Source organism: Salvelinus namaycush, chromosome 3, assembly GCF_016432855.1.
Source record: "Salvelinus namaycush isolate Seneca chromosome 3, SaNama_1.0, whole genome shotgun sequence".
Classification (NCBI taxonomy): domain Eukaryota; kingdom Metazoa; phylum Chordata; class Actinopteri; order Salmoniformes; family Salmonidae; genus Salvelinus; species Salvelinus namaycush.
Window position 1 is genome coordinate 57,116,794 of NC_052309.1, and position 20,169 is coordinate 57,136,962.

The 20,169-nt window shown below is 42.9% G+C and overlaps 1 protein-coding gene across 1 annotated transcript; it reads left to right on the forward strand.

The window, feature by feature from the left end:
- Positions 1–234: 234 nt before the first annotated feature.
- Positions 235–18,127, forward strand: LOC120043935 (transport and Golgi organization protein 1 homolog). The gene is made up of 23 exons (XM_038988535.1): positions 235–251; positions 503–1,815; positions 2,097–2,162; positions 2,253–2,386; positions 7,323–7,448; positions 7,577–7,598; positions 7,736–7,812; positions 7,918–7,995; positions 8,124–8,234; positions 8,690–8,761; positions 8,878–8,982; positions 9,100–9,222; positions 9,399–9,480; positions 10,553–10,605; positions 10,729–10,819; positions 10,897–11,035; positions 11,216–11,408; positions 11,597–11,664; positions 11,978–12,066; positions 15,728–15,802; positions 15,908–15,954; positions 16,974–17,322; positions 17,479–18,127. Exons 1-23 carry the CDS (start codon positions 235–237, stop codon positions 17,736–17,738), a joined length of 3,690 nt encoding a protein of 1,229 aa, XP_038844463.1. The 3' UTR covers positions 17,739–18,127.
- The last annotated feature ends 2,042 nt before the right edge of the window (positions 18,128–20,169 follow it).

Here is a 20,169-nt window from a genome sequence, read left to right on the forward strand (position 1 = left end):
CCACAGCTGAGAGGATCAAAGATTACCTTCAGAAAGATCAGCAGAGGACAGAGGACTCTGTGCCGTACAGTGTTGTTGAACCAGAGGAAGGTGAGATCAAAGAAACCCCCTCAGAACCTGAATCCAAAGATGATCCTGAGTTAGAAAATGCACCTGATGGTTTTTCAGAAGGCAGACCTATTCCTGAGTTAAACACCACACTTGGAATAACTTTTGATGCTGTCACTTCCAATGATGAGGACACTTGGAAGGTGACTCCATATGACGAGGAAAGTGACAAGACTGAATATCAGCAGGATGAGGAAAGTGATCATCATCTCAGGGAAACTCCATTGCTGGCTTTTTCTGAAGAAAGTTCTAATTTGGAACACGAAAACATTCCGGAATCTGATCAGACAGATGAGGAAGACAGTCTATCAGAGGTACCTCATACACAGAAACAGGACTCCAAGGACAATAACCTGTGGTCTGCATTTGGTGATACCGTTTTTAACATTGTCAGTGGTGGGGAAAGAATAGCTTATGTTGCCGGTTCAGAGGAAGATGACGAGGAGGATGATGACGAAGGTGAGATTACACCAGAGAAGCCTCCCAAAATTGAAGAACCCAAGGAGTCATTTGGCTGTTCTACTTCCTCTGAGCTAATCTTTGAGGAACCTGCGGACTCTAATTTCAGTGAGGATGCTGTCAAAGTACCTGATGAGGATTCTCAGACGTTGCAGTTTGAGGATGAATCTGAAGAAGGTGACATCGAACCTTCAACACCTCCTGCTGATGATGCGAGTCCCTTTGAACACACTGAGGCTTTAGCAGAGAATCTTACAGAAGATGACAGCCCAGTCCCTAAACAGCTCTCACAGACAGACATGCTCTCAGACTTTGATAGTAAAATTAACGAATCAGAGCAGAAACAAGCTGTTGAAGAACTCCCCATACAAAAAGAGGAGTCAATAGATTTCTCACAAGTAGAGAATACATTTAAACAGGGTGGTACAGAGCTTTTCAGACTATTTCGAGAACCATACCAGAAGGTCCCAGATCCAAGTAAAAACACAATGGTGAAAGAGAGCCATCAAGAACTCCCCATAGAGGAGGAGGATTCAATACACCTAGAGGGGGAAGAGATTGAGGAAGAGTTGCTAGAGGATGAAAATGCAGTATTGTCTTCATCCAAAACTGAGCACACTGATGAAAATGACACAGAAAGTCTATCTGAATTTGGGTCAGAGCAACCCAATAATTATACACAAACCGATGTTGTATCCAGTGATGTGTTGGATGTGGTCCAACACGACGAGGCTATTGACATAGAACCTGAGGTGCATGAGACTGAAAATGATGCTGAAAGCCACACGCCCTCACTTAAAGATAAAGTTCTGGATCCCCTTCCAAACAAAGAGGCGGAATACAGTAACAATGTGTTGAGGCTGAGACTATTGCGAGACCGCTGCAAGGAGGAAGATATGGAGCGCCTCCAAAAGATTCTAGGTCCTCAGAACCTCTTTAGGTTGGAGTTCCTTTTTTTTGACCTGGAGCTGAAGGCTGCCCGGCGGTCCCAGACAAACGTCAGTGAGGACATTGAAACGGTGCTGGAAGCCATTTTGGAAGGCTCTGAAACCCCAATCCTGGATGAGATTGAGAGGATGCTGGATGCCCATGAGAACGCTGACCTGCAGCAGGAGGCTGGTGAGTTTCTTGAGGAAGCTTCCATCTTGGACGACTTCCAGAAATTGGTGTTCACCCTGCGTCAGAAGTACTCAACGGCCAGAAACAGTGCTCCCATGGCAGTGGGCAGTCAACTACACCCTGACACAGGTAATAATGCTTTTTTTCAGTTTATGTTCATGTCAGAGTATAGGAGGATTAAAACCTTTTGTTAAATAAATATTTGGAAAGTCTCATACATTGCTAATGACATGATAATAATGCCTGGAGATTTGGTTTGCAGAATAAGCTGTATTTAAGAAATGCCCAAGAAGTACAACAAAGTAAATAGTAATCTGTTGACAGAACAAATACACTTCCTGACAATGCCAGTTAGATTGCAATGCATGAACATTTACTCACTGTTTGAACCTCTCTGAATGTTTCAAAAGATGGGAATATGTCTGAAAATACCTTGGACATGGGACTTAGCGTAGACATGGATCACCCTCCCTCAGGTAGGTGTTCATTATACTTCCCTACTTTTGAAATTGTGGTGAGATGTAAACTGTATGCATTAACCTAATTTGCTTGTGCTGTATTTCCAGGATCTCTGGAGTCACCTGCTGTCACTGATTTCCATGAAGATGAGCAGAGTGGTTCATCATTCGTATCAGTGCTAATTTTATCTGGTCGTCTCGTCACCCTGTTTTATGAGTATCTTGGAATATATGGTGTTATGGTAAGTTACTTCATGTATTTCTCTCTTGTGAATGGGCTTTCCTTCCTATTGTAATTGACTAATTGCCTGCATGTAGTGCTTAGGAGGGGCGCGGCTCTGTTGCGACCTGCAGTGTGTGTGACGTTTGGTGTGGCGTTATCTTATGTTTTTAATTTGTACACTTAGTGGCGTTATTTTATGTTTTTAATTTGTACACTTAGTTTACAAACATTCTGCCAACCATGGATTTCCAGTGGTGGGGTGTTGGACTGATCTTGTTGATCGTGTACATACCCGCTACGAACGGACTAAATAATGAAAACGCTGCTGGCAGCGGAATCCAATACAGCAGGGAGTTTTTACTACAATGCAACTCAAATACGAACGCGATGGATATCCCAATGGCCCATCTAATACCTGATTGTCTGCGAGTGGATTACAAACCCAAATGCAAACGTGGAAAACGCGGGGGAATCAGACAACGACTTAAAAAAATTAAGAACAAACTTCCCTTACCCACCACCTTGCTGATTAATGCCCAGTCACTGAGGGGGAAAGCGGATGAGTTGTCAGCGAATCTGCGCTTCCAACACGAATATCGGGAGGCCTGTTTGCTGGCAATTACTGAGACTTGGCTGGATGACAGAGTCCCGGACAGAGAAGTGGAGCCGGCCGGCTTCACCCTGGTCAGAGCGGACCGCGATCTGACAGTCACAGGGAAACTTCACGGCGGGGGCGTCTGCCTGCTTGTCAGGGACCAGTGGTGTAAATCGATCCTGGTAAGAGAGCGACTCTGTACCCCCGACATTGAACTGCTTTCTGTGTCACTGCGACCTTACTATCTGCCCCGTGAGTTCCCCCAATTGTTTGTTACCGTTGTGTACATTCAACCAAAAGCTAATATAACAAAGGCATCAGAGATTATTTATAATCTGTCACAGAAACTGGAATCCATCTCCCCCGACGCACCCAAATTTATTTTAGGGGATTTTAACAACTGTACCTTGCGCAAAGTCTTGCGCACATACCATCAGTATGTGAAATGTCACACTAGGAAAAATAGGACTCTTGATTTGTGCTATGGGACAATACCAAAGGCGTTCTCTGCCACCACCAGACCTCCTCTGGGGACATCAGACCACAATGTGGTCTACCTCAGGCCAACTTACTGTCGCCTCCTGGAGAGGGAGAAACCCACAGTTAAAACTGTCCAGATCTGGAATGACAACAGTATCACTTGTCTCCAGGGGTGTTTTGACTGTACAATGTGGGAGGTATTTGAGGATAGCAGCTCTGATCTGGATGAACTCACAGAGGTTATTTCAGACTATGTAAACTTCTGTGTTGAGTCAGTTGTGCCTACTAAGACCTGTAAAATCTTCCCTAACAACAAGCCTTGGGTATCAAAACATCTAAAATCACTACTTGACAGGAAGAAGGCAGTTTATGCTGGGGGTGATAGACAGGCTTTAAGAGATGTACAACGTGAGATAAAAAGACAGATACTGGTGGACAAGGAGGCATACAAGCAAAGGGTGGAGAGGACCCTCTCCTCAGGAAACGCAAGGGTGGCCTGGCAAGGGATTAAATCCATGGCTAGCGCCCCCCATATAGGCAGGGGAAAAACCAGTGCTGACCTTGGGGGATATGAGGGCCAGAACATGGCTAATGAACTGAATGTTTTCTTCTCAAGATTTGAATCAGACAACTTCGTGTCGGAGGTAAAACAAATGGAAGCATCATTACAAATGTTTGAGAGAGTTGTTGTTCAACAGTCTGATGTTCTAAAGTTGTTCAGGGGATGTAACACATACAAAAGCCCAGGCCCAGACAAAATAAGTGGGCATGTGTTAAAGCACTGTGCTGAACAACTGGCTGGTGTTTTTACAGACATTTTCCAATCCTCACTCAACCAGCAACACGTTCCAGTATTGTGGAAAAAATCAATAATTATACCAATTCCTAAAGTATCGAATCCCTCTGTGCTGAATGACTATCGCCCTGTCGCTTTGACATCCTTAGTTATGAAATGCCTTGAGAAAATTGTGAAAAGTCATATTCTCAGTGTCACCCAGAAGCTCCTCGACCCATTTCAGTTTGCCTATCAGACCAGCAGAGGAGTTGATGATGCCATTCTTACCCTCCTTAACATGGTCTATAGACATCTAGAAGGTGCCAAATCCCATGTCAGGGTTCTGTTTGTTGACTTTTCTTCTGCCTTCAACACAATCCAGCCCTACATTCTGGCACAGAGACTCATTCGGGACTTTTCCTTAGATGGGGGGCTGGTTTTGTGGCTGTTGGACTTCCTGAGCCAACGCTCACAGCGAGTCAAAATAGGTCCCCATGTGTCGGATATACGCAATACCAACACAGGCTCTCCTCAGGGATGTGTTTTGTCCCCACTTCTGTACATCTTGTACACTAATAGTTGTACTAGTTCCCATACTGACAGACACCTCGTTAAGTTCGCTGATGACACTGCCTTGATCAGCCTGTTGCATGATGACGAGGAACATCATGGCCCGGTCCTAGATGACTTTGTAGAGTGGTGTGAGGAATCACACTTGGTCCTCAATACTAACAAGACCAAAGAGATGTGCATAGACTTCAGGAAGCGTACAACACCTACCTCTGCAACATCTATCAGAGGCCAGAATATAGAAATTGTAGAGGAATATAAATATCTGGGTGTCTTTTTGGACAGTAAGCTTCAGTGGAGTAAATGTACAGACCAGATCTACAAAAAGAGCCAACAGAGACTGTACTTTCTAAAAAAGTTGGGTTCTTTTAATATAGACTGTACTATATTGACTCTGTTTTACAAATCCTTTATTGAGAGTATTTTAACTTTTTGTATTGTTTGTTGGTTTGGCAATGCCACTGTCAGTCAGAGAAACATGCTGAGAAGGATTATTACCACAGCAAGTAAGGTACTTGGAGTCAAACAGACAGGCCTGGATGAGATCTTTAAGGTCAGGGCCCTCCGTAAGGCTCACAAAATCATTTTAGACCCAAGTCACCCCCTGTACCTGGACTTTGAATTACTCCCCTCTGGGCGCAGGTATAGGGCACCCCTCAGCAGGAAAAATAGAACGAGACAATCATTTGTGCCAGGTGTGATATCCCTCTTAAATAGCTTGGGCAAATGTTCCCATTGACCTTTAAGGCCAGCAGGCTAGTCTTTGTTTTAAATGTTTTAAATGTTTTAAATGTTTTATTTTTTTTTAAATTTCTTATTTCTTACTATAATTTTTTTTTTATTGGTGCGTGACTGTTATTGAAAGTTGTATTGTCAATCTTGTTTTGTATTTAACGCCACTTTAAATGTGTACATGACACTGCAACAAAATTTCCCCATGGGGACAATAAAATAAAGTAAGTTAAGTTAGGACTCAAGTATTCATACTTATTTTATTATTGCTGGGACAATGCATGTATTATTTTTATTTGGGGGGCGGCATTTGCCATGCTGACAGCGTTACCCAACCCTTCCCCTGTTTTCAACTGGTAGTTGAGTACAGCACCGTTTCCGTTAAATTAAACGTTCCAGAACATAAAAACGTACTGAATGCAGCCCAGGTTAAGTGATCCTTTCCCATTTTTTTGTTGACTTGTTCTAGTGAAGTGTAGACTGAAGTTAAGTGTCCACAGCCGGTGTTTTGCTTATTGAGTGGGATATAAATGATACCCCCGCTCGTTTTACCAGGCTTTGTGCGTTTTGCTTAGAAAGTAATCACGTTCAGAACTCTAAAAGGAGGCTAGTAGACATGTTGTTGGCGAAGCAGAGCCAGCATTGGCAAGCTAACCTTCAAGCTTAGGTTATAGTAGCTAGAAAGATAGGTACATATTGTCCTCTCCTGGGTAAAGAGAACCACGATGAAGGATCCTCTCCAGTAGTCGACTACGTTGATCAGTTGGTGAAATGAGGATTTTCGGGTTTACGCAAACGAGTTGCATTGCAAGTCACAAGCCAAACTAACTAGATAGCCAGCTCAACTGTCAAAGTAACGTACAGTAGCGATGGATTCGGAAGAAACAACATCTTTACCCACTTTGCCCCTGATGACAGAATCTGATCAACTGCCTGTCTTGTACTGTCTTGTACTTCGATATGTAAGTAGTTGGCTACAATATAGCTAGCTGGCTAGTCAAGTCTTAGGCCGCCACATGGCTGGCTAGCTAGCTACATTGAAACTGAATCTTGTTGGCAACTTCATTTGCCTGTCCTCTTCCTCATTAAAAATATGGCTCACTTTCCAGACTAGCAGTATCCGTTCTTCCTATATCTGGGTCTCAGATCGAGAGGTGCCTTCAAGTTGTTGAATTTTGCTTTGACAGCTTCCCCTTACATAACTATCACTTGAGGTTACATGCCATTAAAATCTACATGTGGCTCATGTCTAGTGATATGTTATGTAATCATCTGTTTTGTTTATTGGCCATTTTACAGGGTGAAAGGCTACATGATGCAATCTTTTGCACTCTAAATCCACATAGGCCTAAGGCTTGTTAGTTAGATCCACTCTGTGGTGATTAATTTAGCCAATCCCTGAATTTCACTGAGCGACTGCGATGGAAGTTCTGTATTGTGCAAAGGTCACCATGGTTGGACAGTGGTAGGGCCCCAGTCCAATCCAATCCCCATTAATTACATAAGGTCAAGGCAAATCCTCTCTCTATTGATTTTGATCAACAACTAGGTTATAGGCTACGTCTATTTCTAAACCCACCTTGATTTGATCTGAAGATATGCCTCTGCATTGACTGAGAGGGTGCTCAGTGGGATAACCATTAGCCATGCTTGTAAACAGAACACTGGAATGCCTGATGGTTTAGTTCAATGTTTTTAACATCACTTATTTTCTTCTGTCATCTCAGCCCAGCTATTACCCAACTTATTTGCTAAGCCTGACATGGTGCTGTAGTAACACTGATTGGACCTGTCTCTCCCCAGATGGTCACCAGCCTGCCAGAGCACTGGAAGCCAGGTCCAGACTTCTACGGCGTGTCCTGTGAACCCGTGCTGATCACTGCAGGTGCCGGGGTCATCGGCTTCCTCTTCTGGAGGAGCATTCTATCTGTAAGTCATTGTTGCACAGTTACTGCTTTCATAATTTCATAATCTGATTGCTTTATGTTATTCTATGATGTATTGTATGCTACCGTTGAGGAGGCTGTTTGCTGCCACTTTTCGTTTCCTTCTCACAGGTCAAAAGCAAGTCATATCTAAGTAAGTTCTTCTCTCTGGCTATTTAGGGTGCATAGTGAATCCTCATTCATATTGCTTACAGGCTGGTGTTCTTGTCATGTGTAAACCATGTCTGATTTCATACTCTTGTCATGGTTTTTATTTCGCTACTGAAAAAGAAATGGTGGACAGGATGAAAAAGCTTGAACAAGAGAAGAAGGAGATACTCCAAAAGGTCGCTAAACTGCAGCAACAGGTAAGTTGCAGAGACTTTTCACTGACTAAGATCCAGACTTTTGAGTTCAATGTGAATTAAGGTACATAATGTTTTGACAGTATATTTCTACTGGGTTCCCCTCAGGGCGAAGAACTTAAAGAAAAGCAAAAGCTGTCTGAAAAATCTGCCACTTTATCTCTGGAAAAGATCCAGGAATTGGAGGTGAGTCTCTAAGAAATATTATCTTGATCACATGTCATTGTCATGCTGACAATTATTAGATCTTTTATTATTTTTTTCTTCTCCATAGTGTTTAAATTGACTACGCATTTTCTTTTTCTGTCCAATAGAATATTGTGCAAGACATGGAGAGACAAAATGAGCGCCTGGACGAGGAAAATAACTTACACGCCATATCCTTTGACAAAGAGCGGGCCAATACTGCGAAACATGAAGATATGGTGAGTAGTATTGAGCGATTTAGCTGTAATTAAAATGTTTCAGAACAACCAATTCTCTGACGTCGGTTCAATTATTTGAATTCCATTAAATTAGTTTATTATGTGAGCTCAATGTGCCGTTTCTCTAGAGAGAAATCAAATCAAGCACATACTTCGGGACGTTGTAGTTTTCAACAGGAAAATAAATATTCAACATAGTTTAGTGCAGAAAATGTGGTAATTGACTAAAATGACCACAATCCATTGCACCTACAGCTGCATGGACTTGCGCGGGCAGACAGAGAGAAAGGGACAGCCTGCAAATGAGAGAGAGACACCCTAGAGAGCAGTTGCTTTCGTGATGTAGACAGCATAGGCAGCTACTATTAGCCAGCTACTATCCTAAATAGGATGGCTCGTTGATGAGGACAGAGAAAGATGGTTGTCATTATGCTTATCATTATCTTTGCCCATAGATGTCCGAAATGGACAAAACCATTGAGAAGTTGAAGCGCAGCAAGAAGAAGACCCAGGATGCACTGTCGAAGGTATAGGTCATATAAGTGAACATGCCCAATGAAAATATGTCAACTATATTAACATTGCAACAATCAAATGTAAAGTGTTTATTTCCTTTTAATTATCCTTATCATTGAATCTGTAGTCTACCATTCTGATGGATGAAGCCAAACTCCGCGAAGATGCCCGGAATGTCCAGGTCCAGGTTCTGGAGAAGGATATTGCCACCCTGAAGGAGGAGAACCTCTCGGTGAGTACCAATATGGAACAACGATTCACACTTTAAGCCTCATGACATTGTGTAGGACTCATTGGCCATGCAGGGCCTGCATTGCACCGTCCTGATGACCTAATTTCCTTGTTACAGCTGCACCATGCTGCCAAGTTGTGGGAGGAGAAGCACAGGGAGACAAGCGAGCAGATCAAAGTCTACCAGAAGTCCCAGAAAGACCTGGAGGATTCCCTCCTTCAGAAGGACCACAACGTTGAGGTTTTTTTACACGTTACGATATTGTTACACACATCAATTCCTGTTCACACCTTCTCAAATGCACCCTGATGACAAAGAAACATGTCACCTGTATTATGTTCCAAAAAAATACTTCTTGACTGATTCCAGGGGAAAAGTGTAATGTATCAATTGGTGGTTCTCAATCTCTCTGGCAGGTTCTATCTGACCTGCTAGGAGACCTGGAGGCCTGCGATGACCTGAAAGGTGGAGTTGTTGCTAACGGGGTAGCCTCTAACGGTAAGTCACCTGACACGGTGTCCTAATCAGAGGAGGCTGGTGGGAGGAGCTATAGGAGGACGGGCTCCTTGTAATGGCTGGAATGGAACCAAATACATGGAAACAGTGTGCTTGACTCCGTTCCATTTATGCCTTTATAGTGAGCCAGTCCTTCTATAGCTCCTCCCACCAGCCTTCTCTGATTAGGATACTGTCATGTGATTTGGTCTTATGTAGCAAAATTTGAAATTGTGTTTTTTTACATTGGATTAAAGTAGAGACTCGGAGCATCAAAATGGTATATCATACACTACAGTTGAGGAACAATGGGAAAGTAATTCTGCTTTGAAAGTTGATAAACTTGTAACCCATACTGGAGAGCTCTTCTTTGTCTATACCCATTCAGCATTGTTCACACATATTGTTAGCTAGCTAACAATATGCTTTATTTTGCAATGAGAAAATGACTTTCTGACAAAATTAGAAACTTATATCTGAAAATGGTTTCCCTTAGTTTGAAGATGTATTCTGGAGACAGGTGTTTTATACAACAGCCTTCTATGTGTTCTATTTTCGACTGCCTCTGCATATTTGCAATCAAACCACAGAATTTTCTCCATCTCCTTAGCTATCATACTCTGCTTCCACCGGACAGTCTACTGATTTCAAAACTTGGGTCTCCTAAAAGTGGAGAGCATCTTTCAAAAAAGCTGCGTTAGAAAGGGTTACTTACACATACTGAGAAGCTCATGTTATAGACAGAAGCGTGCTACATGGCAGACCAATCCGAACTCGTTTCATGGCGCGTCCAGCTCATCCATTATCTCAGCCAATCATGGCTAGAGGGAAGGTTCCTTCCTTTTTCCGTGGCTAAACTAACTCTGCTCATAGTTTACCATTTTTATTCGTATTTACGGATGGCATACAAGTTTGTTATTAAGGCACATGGAAGTTCACGTACCAGAAGGCATTTTGCCCCCAAAAACGCATTTTGATAGTTATACATTCAAATGCCTCTCCTGTGAAGTATTGATGCGCGACATACGCCTACTTTCCTGAAACGTGTCACTGTGTTTACAATTATTTGTTTCAGACAAGCAGACCATCATCCAAAACCGCCATAAGCAAATGATGGATGTCTCTCGGGTAAGACTGAGTTCTTTCTTGAACGGACCCAGATTTCTGTGTACCTGAAGGCAGGTAAAACTTGTGCTCAGAACCAAGAAGTGTGTCAACTCTTCCACTAACTGTTGGAAGAACTTTCCACAGGTCCAGACCACTCTGTCTGTTGTGGAGGAAGAGCGCGATCGCTTCATGACCAAGCTGCTGAACGAAGAGAAGTCCAGGAAAGAGCTGGAAGGTATGTCCCAGCAACTAGAATTTGATATGCATCACTGCCTTTTCTCTCTCAACACTATCAACTTGTTTTCACCACAGAGCAATTTCAGAAGCTGGAGCATGACATCTTGTTGGTGAAAAGTGACAAGAACCACCTGGAGAACCAGTACAAGACCCTGCAGCAGAAGAATGACATCATGACAGAGATGTACCAGCAGAAGGAGAACGCTTTGCAGCAGTAAGTGGAATCAGAAGCAGTGCAGTTCATGTGTTAATACCATAGTAGGGTTTGTTCTCCATGGTTCCACAGCATGTAAAAAAAAAAAAATCATTGTCTTTTACTGTATTCTTTTACTGTGAGGTTTGAGGTTTTCAAATGGTCTTTAAATAGTTTGATTTAATTTGTGTCGCCTTACAGGAAGCTGACCAAGGAGGAGTTTGAGCGCCCCAACAAGGAAGACCGGCTGACGGAGATGGACGGCAAGGCCCTAGAGGAGGAGGTCAAGGTGTGTAGGCAGCGCGTTAAGGAGATCCAGGACGAGCTGAAATGGACCGAGAAGTTCTACAAAGCTCAGGTCATTGAGCAGGAGCAGAAATCTCACGTGAACTGGGTTTGTACAATACGACTTTATTAGTCCATTTGTTAAAGAAACAACAAATGTCTCATATCTCAACCCCCATCGATGGCACATACAATAGGATCAGGACTTTTTTTTTTAAGTCTTCTGTTTGGCCAGTCATTTGTAAGGTGAGTTTAGTCCAAAACAGGAGATTTTAAATGTCTCTTCTTTCTCTCTAGGTGATTGCACGCGCCGCAGAGCGAGCTCTGTTCGACGAGAAGAAGGAAACAACTAACATTCGTAACTTGTGAGTGCAACACTAATACAACAGACTCAATTGGGCTATACCAAAGCAGGGCTCACCTATTGCTCACTCAAAATGGAGACAGGCAGATCCTTTCATTTGGTTTATTTTTGGTCAATCTCACATTTACTTTTTGAATTAGTCATAATAGTAAAGTAAAAAGAGGCACATTGTGAACCAAAGGTTGCACTGCCAAGTCGAAGGGCCACAAATGCAAGTGTTTTGGTCACAGTTTTGCAATGCAGTAAGCTGTATTAGTCTAGATTTGGAGGTACAGTATTGAGAATCTAAATGCCTGTTCTCTTTTTCACCCTAGACTGACTGACATGTCCATCAAGCTGAAGGAGCTCTGTAGGCCTCTGTTCAAGCCCACCCCTGGGATGGCTCCCATGCCTCTCCGACGAGGTAAGAACCAATCCTCAGTTCACGTTATTTAGTACTGGCACGTCTGGGGTGCATTCAGTAAGGCAAAATCGTCAGAACATAACTTGCAGGTAGAAATGAAATGAATAGGGCTGATATGACTCTATTCTTGAGGACAGAGAATCATATTTCTATCTGAACGTTCTGTAACGTTCCTGACCATTTCTATTGTCTTGTCGGTTGGATATCATCTGTGACTCCGTTTCAAATTAGATCTTGGACTTTTTGACTGTCTGATACCTCATCTGCTGTTTGACGTCCACCCTCTGAAATGTATGTTTTCCTGGGGTTTTGATTTGAATTCCTTGTAGCTGGTCCAATGTGGAGAGACTGAGAGTGGTATTTGGCTGAGTGTTTTGTTGTTAAATGGTTTTGCTAAACAGGTGATTTGTACAGGCCCTCACCTGTGAGAAGTTCACGGGTGCCCCCCCCCCCCCGTGGGGCGAAGGAACAAGCCCTACCGTGAGTCTCCTGAACCCACGCCCCGGACAGCCTTGGCCCTGATTGGCCGAGCAGTACCATCCCTCAGCCAATCAACCATCCCCCCCTTGTTCACCCTTGTATGCCCTGACTCCCCGCTTCTTTTTCACCTTTCCTTTTTCCCTGTCTTTACCTCCGCTGTGGTGTTTCAATAATTTCCCTTATTTTTCTTCCTACTGCTCTCATCCTGCTCCTAGTTGGTACCCATTTGACCTTTTCCTCTTCCTAATGTTTGTCTTCGAATTACGTCCTCTCTGATTTTCGAAGACATTCTTTCCTGTCTCTTTCACTGCCATCTTTTCTCCCTCTACTGCCATACCCATCTTTCTCACCTGTGTTTGCGTGTCCAGACGATCCAGAATGTTCCCATGCCTTCGTTTGCGTTCACAATTTGGAATAACCGCTCTTGCATCCCTCTTGCTATTTCAGTACTATGGTGGTGTTTTTGTTGTGTTCAGCTGTTGTGAGATCATATGTGTGTGGCAACTCGTTAGGTTACTAAAGCTTCAGCCTTTGCTTTCCCTTGTGGGATTACTGCATTCCATACATTTGTATATATATATATATTTAAAATATACACTACCGTTCAAAAGTTTGGAGTCACTTAGAAATGTCCTTGTTTTTGAAAGAAAAGCATTTATTTTTCAAATTGATCAGAAATACAGTGTATACATTAATGTGTAAATGACTATTGTAGCTGGAAACGGCTTTTATTTTTAAATTGTATTTTTTAAATGGAATATCTACATGGGCGTACAGAGGCCCATTATCAGCAACCATCACTCCTGTGTTCCAATGGCACGTTGTGTTAGCTAATCCAAGTGTATAATTTTAAAAGGCTAATTGATCTTTAGAAAACCCTTTTGCAAGTATGTTAGCACAGTTGAAAACTGTCCTGATTTAAAGAAGCAATAAAATTTGCCTCCTTTTAGACTAGTTGAGTATCTGGAGTATCAGCATTTGTGGGTTTGATTACAGGCTCAAAATGGCCAGAAACAAAGCACTTTCTTCTGAATCTCGTCAGTCTATTCTTGTTCTGAGAAATGAAGGCTATTCCTTGTCAAGACACTGAATATCTCGCACAACGCTGTGTACTACTCTCTTCACAAAACAGCGCAAACTGGCTCTAACCAGAATAGAAAGAGGAGTGGGAGGCCGCGGTTCACAACTGAGCAAGAGGACAAGTACATTAGTGTCTAGTTTGAGAAACAGACGCCTCACACGTTGAGGAACTGGCAACTTCATTAAATAGTACCCGCAAAACACCAGTCTCAACGTCAACAGTGAAGAGGCGACTCCGGGATGCTGGCCTTTCAGAAGAAAAGTCTTTGTTTCTGGCCATTTTGAGCCTGTAATCGAACCACGCAGCCGTTATACTGCTCAGAAAGGAGACACGTTCTGTCTCCTAGAGATGAACGTAATCCTAACCGACTTGCCAAAACTATAGTTTGTAAACAAGAAATTTGTGGAGTGGTTGAAAAACGAGTTTTAATGACTCCAACCTAACTGTATGTAAACTTCCGACTTCAACTGTATATACACATACACACAGTACCAGTCAGAAGTTTGGACACACCCACTCATTCTAGGGTTTTTCTTTATATTTACTATTTTCTACATTGTAGAATCATAGTGAAGACATCAAAACTATGAAACAACACATATTGAATCATGTAATAACCAAAAGTGTTAAAAAATCTAAATATATTTGAGATTCTTTAAAGTAGCCTCCCTTTGACTTGATGACAGCTTTGCACACTCTTGGCATTCTCTCAACCAGCTTCACCTGAAATGCTTTTCCAACAGTCTTGAAGGAGTTCCCACATGCTGTGCTCTTGTTTGCTGCTTTTCCTACACTCTGGGGTCCAACTCATCCCAAACCATCTCAATTGGGTTGAGGTCGGGTGATTGTGGAGGCCAGGCCATCTGATGCAGCACTCATCACTCTCCTTGGTCAAATAACCCTCACACAGCCTGGATGTGTGTTGGGTCATTGTCCTGTTGAAAAACAAATGATAGTCCCACTAAGCGCAAACCAGATGGGATGGCGTATCACTGCAGAATGCTGTGGTAGCCATGCTGGTTAAGTGTCCCTTGAATTCTAAATAAATCACAGACAGTATCACCAGCAAAGCACCATCACACCACACCACCTCCATGCTCCACGGTGGGAACCACACATATGGAGATCATTCATTCACCTACTCTGCGTCTCAGAAAGACACGAAGCTTGGAACCAAAACTCTCAAATTTGTACTCTTCAGACCAAAGGACAGATTTCCGTCAGTCTCATCTCCATTGCTCTTGTTTATTGGCCCATGCAAGTCTCTTCTTATGGGGGTCCTTTTAGTAGTGGTTTCTTTGCAGCAATTCAACCATGAAGGCCTGATTCACGTGGTCTCCTCTGAACAGTTGATGTTGAGATGTGTCTGTTACTTGAACTCTGAAGCATTTATTTGGGCTGGTAACTCTAATGAACTTGTCCTCTGCAGCAGAGGTAACTCTTGGTCTTTCCTGTGGCGTTTCTCATGAGAGCCAGTTTCATCATAGAGCTTGATGGTTTTTGCGACTGCACTTAAAGAAACTTTAAAAGTTCTTGAAATTTTCCAGATTGACTGATCTTCATGTCTTTAAGTAATGGACTGTCGTTTCTTTTTGCGTCTTTGAGCTGTTCTTGCCATAATATGGACTTAGCCCTATTTGGTAAAAGACCATCTTCTTTATACCACCCCTACCTTGTCACAACACAACTGATTGGCTCAAATGCATTAAGAAGCAAAGAAATTCCACAAATTTAACTTTTAACAAGGTTAATTGAAATGCATTCCAGGTGACTACCTCATGAAGCTGGTTGAGAGAATGCCAAAAGTGTGCAAAGCTGTCATCAAGGCAAAGGGTGGCTTCTTTGAAGAATCTCAAATATTCTGATACTGGTACTTCTAGTTCTGGAAGAATAATATCCTACCATGACATGACCAAACATTTTCCTCGGACTGCAAATAGACCAGACTTTGCTATAAATAGATGGTAGCATGAACCAGTAACGTGGTCTAGAGTCATGTGCCTAATGACAACCAGGAGAGCCAAGGTTAGCATTCTAGAAGATTTGAGAATATTGCAGTGTTTTACGTTGATGTATCACCGTGTATTTATTGTCCGACAGGACCACGACCTCACTCTGACCCTCACGGCCGCCGTTACTCTCCGTACCACAAACACCCAGTGGCTGCTAGACCTGGTAGGGATTGTATTTTTTGTCAATGAGGATTGATGTGGTATTATTCCCTAATCGAGCCCTTATCCTATATCTCCTCTAATCATTCTTCCCTTTGTTCCTCCACAGACACCATGGCCCCACGTACATCCTCACCAAGCAATCTGGGCAGCTCGGTAAGTTGCAGTCAATTTGAGACAATGTGCATCTCTCCCCCCGTTCCTCCATCATGTGGGTGTGTTTGCACTAAACAGACCGCTTGACTAGAGTCACAGGCTGAGGCCCAGGCCTCCACAGAGAACCCAGAGGCAGTGAGTATTATGTTCGAGGCAGCGGTGGCAGGGATGCGGATGTGTGTGTGAGCATGCTTACCCCAGCCGTGGATCAGTGGCTGGAGTGGCAGTCAGCTGGGTAGTGGCGTCACAGGGTTGTCAGACTTAACATTGCTGGCTGGATTCTGACATGCGTGGTTGCTTGTTTTAAGGCGCTTACAGTCGGGCTGCGGTAAACTGAACATTTCTGCCTACCGTGTGTAGATGCCAGCGGTCCCGGTTGTTGTCAGCTCGGCGGTTGTGATTAAAACATTGGTTGGTTGGTTGGTTGGCGAGAAGAACTCTGCTCATTGGTCAACCATGCATATTTTGAAGCCTTGAGCGTAGAGCCAGCACCGCCGCTCACTGGAGTGAGTACCACGAATGGCGCCACTTGCGAAACTGCTTGCGTTTTGCCGCCCTACTCCCATTGAAGTCTGAAGACCTTTGCCGCTTCCCGTGACCCATCTGTAAGCTCCTTTTATATTTTCCCTATATTACAACACCCTCCCTCTGACCCCCACTGAATGAATTGGTGACACTGTTCTACAAAGCCATAACTTCAGCACAACTACATGATGGATATCTCAAATGTGTTATCATTTAAAGCTGTGTGTGTTTGAGGTTAATGCTTTGTGGAAACGGTCCTGATTCTGAATCAGTGTGTGGAACTTGGTCGTGTGATTCTTGTGGGACTGTGTAACTTATTATTGTGGGATATTGTTGTCTTTCTCACCAGTGCATAATTGTTTGTTTTGTTCTAACCTAACCAAACTGTTTGAATCAGATGAAAGGGTCTCTCATTGTTGGTGCCAGCAGCAGGGCTACAAGCACAATGGACCTATTGCTATTCTTTGTTTTAATATTTTTTTGTGTTCCTCCAGAACTCTCGACCTCAGGGTCCTGGCTCCCTGCTGGTCTCTCCCATCAGCTCCCCCCTCGACTCAAGCCTCAGACCAGTCATCAGCCATCCCTCCGGACTCTGCCACCGTCCTCTTCCCGGACCCCACCACATCCCTCCTCCCCCACCCTTCATGCCTCCCGTGTACCGACCAGACAACGGACACTCAGGCATGATGCCTCCTGGACCCCCAACGCCTAACGGACACCCGCCTGGTCCAACGATACCACCCGGACATCGGCCTCCACCTCCTGGTGCTTACGGTCCCTCTTCCCCACACAACCGGTACCTTCCTCCACCTTCTCACTATGGACCGGTGCCTCCTCCATTCGGTAGGTGGTGAATTCTGGCCGCCAGCTTTTATCTCAAGTTGAGTCTTTGCTATTAGTATTTCAGTTGTGATTAGCAATGCTATTGTTATGTTGGTACTACAGTGTTATATTTGTATGTTCATTTTTCCTTCTACCCTCCTATGGCCCGACCCATAGGACCCCCACATACCTACGTGCACTATGGACCACTTGATCACTCCATCCCACTCCGACACCTGCCCCCTGGGGTGGCCCCATTCCCTCCTCATGTCGGCCCCAAAGACTTCCCTGTGCAGCCACAGGTCCCACATGGCCATGACTCTTCAGTGGGCCCCCAGCCCGGCGCTGGCCCCCAGGGCCAGGGGCAAGACTACAGCTCCCAGCAGGCAACAGCTGCCCCCCAGGACTCAGTCAGCTCTGCCATGGCAGAGCCTTAGACACCTACCAACCGTTAACGACCTGGCTACATTTAATCAACCACGATTCATCTCTTTATTTTTTCCTTTTTGTTTTTAATTGGCTGAAAATAAATATCATATGATATACTTGGAAACAACAGAAGTATCTAAAAAGTTAGTGTTCCTGTTAAAGCATCAGAAAATCAATGTCTTATGTTTCGTGTAATGACTTGAAGAGGAGTAGAACTGAGGCTTGTTACTCTGCAAGTCCTATTGTGCAATAACATTTCTATTGAATGACTGAGGATTTTACGTTTTTGAAAGGGTATTATGTTGATTTTGTATTAATTTCACAATGTTATCATGGTTTCCTGTGGAAATTATTCAAAATAAATGGACCCCAAGCTTTTGGGTTGCTTGATCGATCATTTCAGAAGTACCATATTATCTTAACTCTTCCCCAAACTCTCTTCAGAATGAACTGAAAAGGAAAGTTGTGTAAGTTGAAAGTCAAAGATGTATTTGCTGTTCTAAGGATATTTTATTAATAAAACTGGTAAAAGGTACTGCAGTTATCTATTGTTCATATGAAGCATATGACAACTTTTGTGATCCATTTTAGTTTGAAAGGAAATGTCTGACAGTGCATTTTGTTTTGTATGGGTAGCTGTATTACATGTGAAAAGCAGGTAATCACCCACTAACTGAACACCTGTCATATGACCTTCACATTTGTTTCTTTTTTTGTTCTTATGTTACATCAGGGATGCATCACATTTTTCTATTTATTTTCAATAAAAAGAAAATAACAACAAAAAATTGCACGTGACTAAAGACTATTTGCATTAAATGTATATCATTGCATGCTTTGGTTAGAAATGTTTTACTCTCTGTAGGTCCCAGAACGTTTCTTTGTAGCCACCGACAATATTTAGCGCTACCAAAACACTTGAGTGATTATTGGCATATCTGTAATGTTATGATGTACACTGTTATCGAGGCTGTCAAATGACTGTGTAGTGGGGCTCTGCTCTGCCTGTCACCAACATACTGTACACTGAAAGTGGTGCTGAGTGAATGACACAGGGAAAAGTAAGGGCATACAAGGGATTGATGAGTCTTATGCTATAGTCCAGGATTTCCCAAACTCCGTCCTTTTGCCCTAGCACTACAGTTGATTCTATTAATCAACTCATCAAGTTTAGATTATTTGAATCAGCTGTGTTGTGCTAGGGCAAAAACCAAAATGTGCACCGGGGGGGGGGGGCGAGTTTGCGAAACCCTGCTCTAGTCTACAGTAACAGTGCAGGTAGAAGGAACAGGGTTTGTCATCACGTTTTTCACATTGTTCCAGGTCTGAATTGACATTGTACATTTCTACAGTATGTGACACCATAAATGGAGTTACTGAAGGTTAATCATGACGACTAAGTGGATTTTCTGTCGACACCCAACACTTGAATTTGCTCTCTTTGTACATGCTAACAATAACTGCTACAGTAATACCCATCTGTTTATTCCTGATTTAAGTGGGTAATTCTGGTAATTACTATGGGCACTCCTGCAAAGCCTTCACTAGTCTTACGTGGCAGTGGCTATGTTAGTGAGAATCAAATATGTGATTCATTATGACTAACTGATCTACGAATAATGAGTCGTTGTATATCAGTCAGCAGTCACCTGCAATGTCAAACAAGCCCAGTGAAAATTTGACATGTTAGGTTTCGCTCCTTTATTAAGTGTAAAGAAGGACCACTATTCAAACAGCATTTTGTTTATTAAAAATGAAAGCAGTGTAAATTGTCACTGATTAGTGTCTCTTAATGCCGTGTTCAAAACAACTGGGAACTCAGAAATCTCCGACTTCAGTGTGTTCAAGACAACCGGGAACTCTGAAAAAAACAAGCTCCGACTGGGAGAAATCTTTTAAGTCATCCAACTCGGAATTCCAAGTCGGGAACTCTGGCACCTTTCTAGAGCTCTGACTTTTCGACCCGATGATCACTGACGTCATGATTTGACCAAAATTTTTTCAGAGTTCCCAGTTGTCTTGAAAGCACCATAAGTGTATTCAGTTAGTGCCATTACAAAAAAAAATATTAATAAAATGGAGACAATGTTTTAATAGTGGTTAGCCAGTGTGGCCTTGATGGGAACAGCATTCAAAACAAAGGTAAAAGTCAACTTCAGTTACATGCAGCATCCTTTTCAACTCCCTTTATAACAGGATGACATCATAGCATCTCAGAATCCTTTTTGAATGCTAAAAAAATGCATCCTTCCTCCCATCCTTGAAGTAATCACACATCTAATGTGATAGATTAAAGCAAATATCCCAATATATTACTTTTACCTATTAAATAATGCCAGATCAGTGATAAGGATGTAAGTAAATGAACAGGGCAGTTATATATTTTCACTGTGGCAGTGTCAGCACCAGGATATGACATCATCAATAGACCGCTTGAGC

What these genes read in the sequence shown, in the direction of transcription:
- LOC120043935 (XM_038988535.1), top strand. An exon ending in TCAACTACACCCTGACACAG is followed by an intron (nt 1,816 to 2,096) that starts GTAATAATGCTT and finishes ATGTTTCAAAAG; the next exon opens with ATGGGAATATGTCTGAAAAT. An exon ending in CAAGCAATCTGGGCAGCTCG is followed by an intron (nt 15,955 to 16,973) that starts GTAAGTTGCAGT and finishes GTGTTCCTCCAG; the next exon opens with AACTCTCGACCTCAGGGTCC.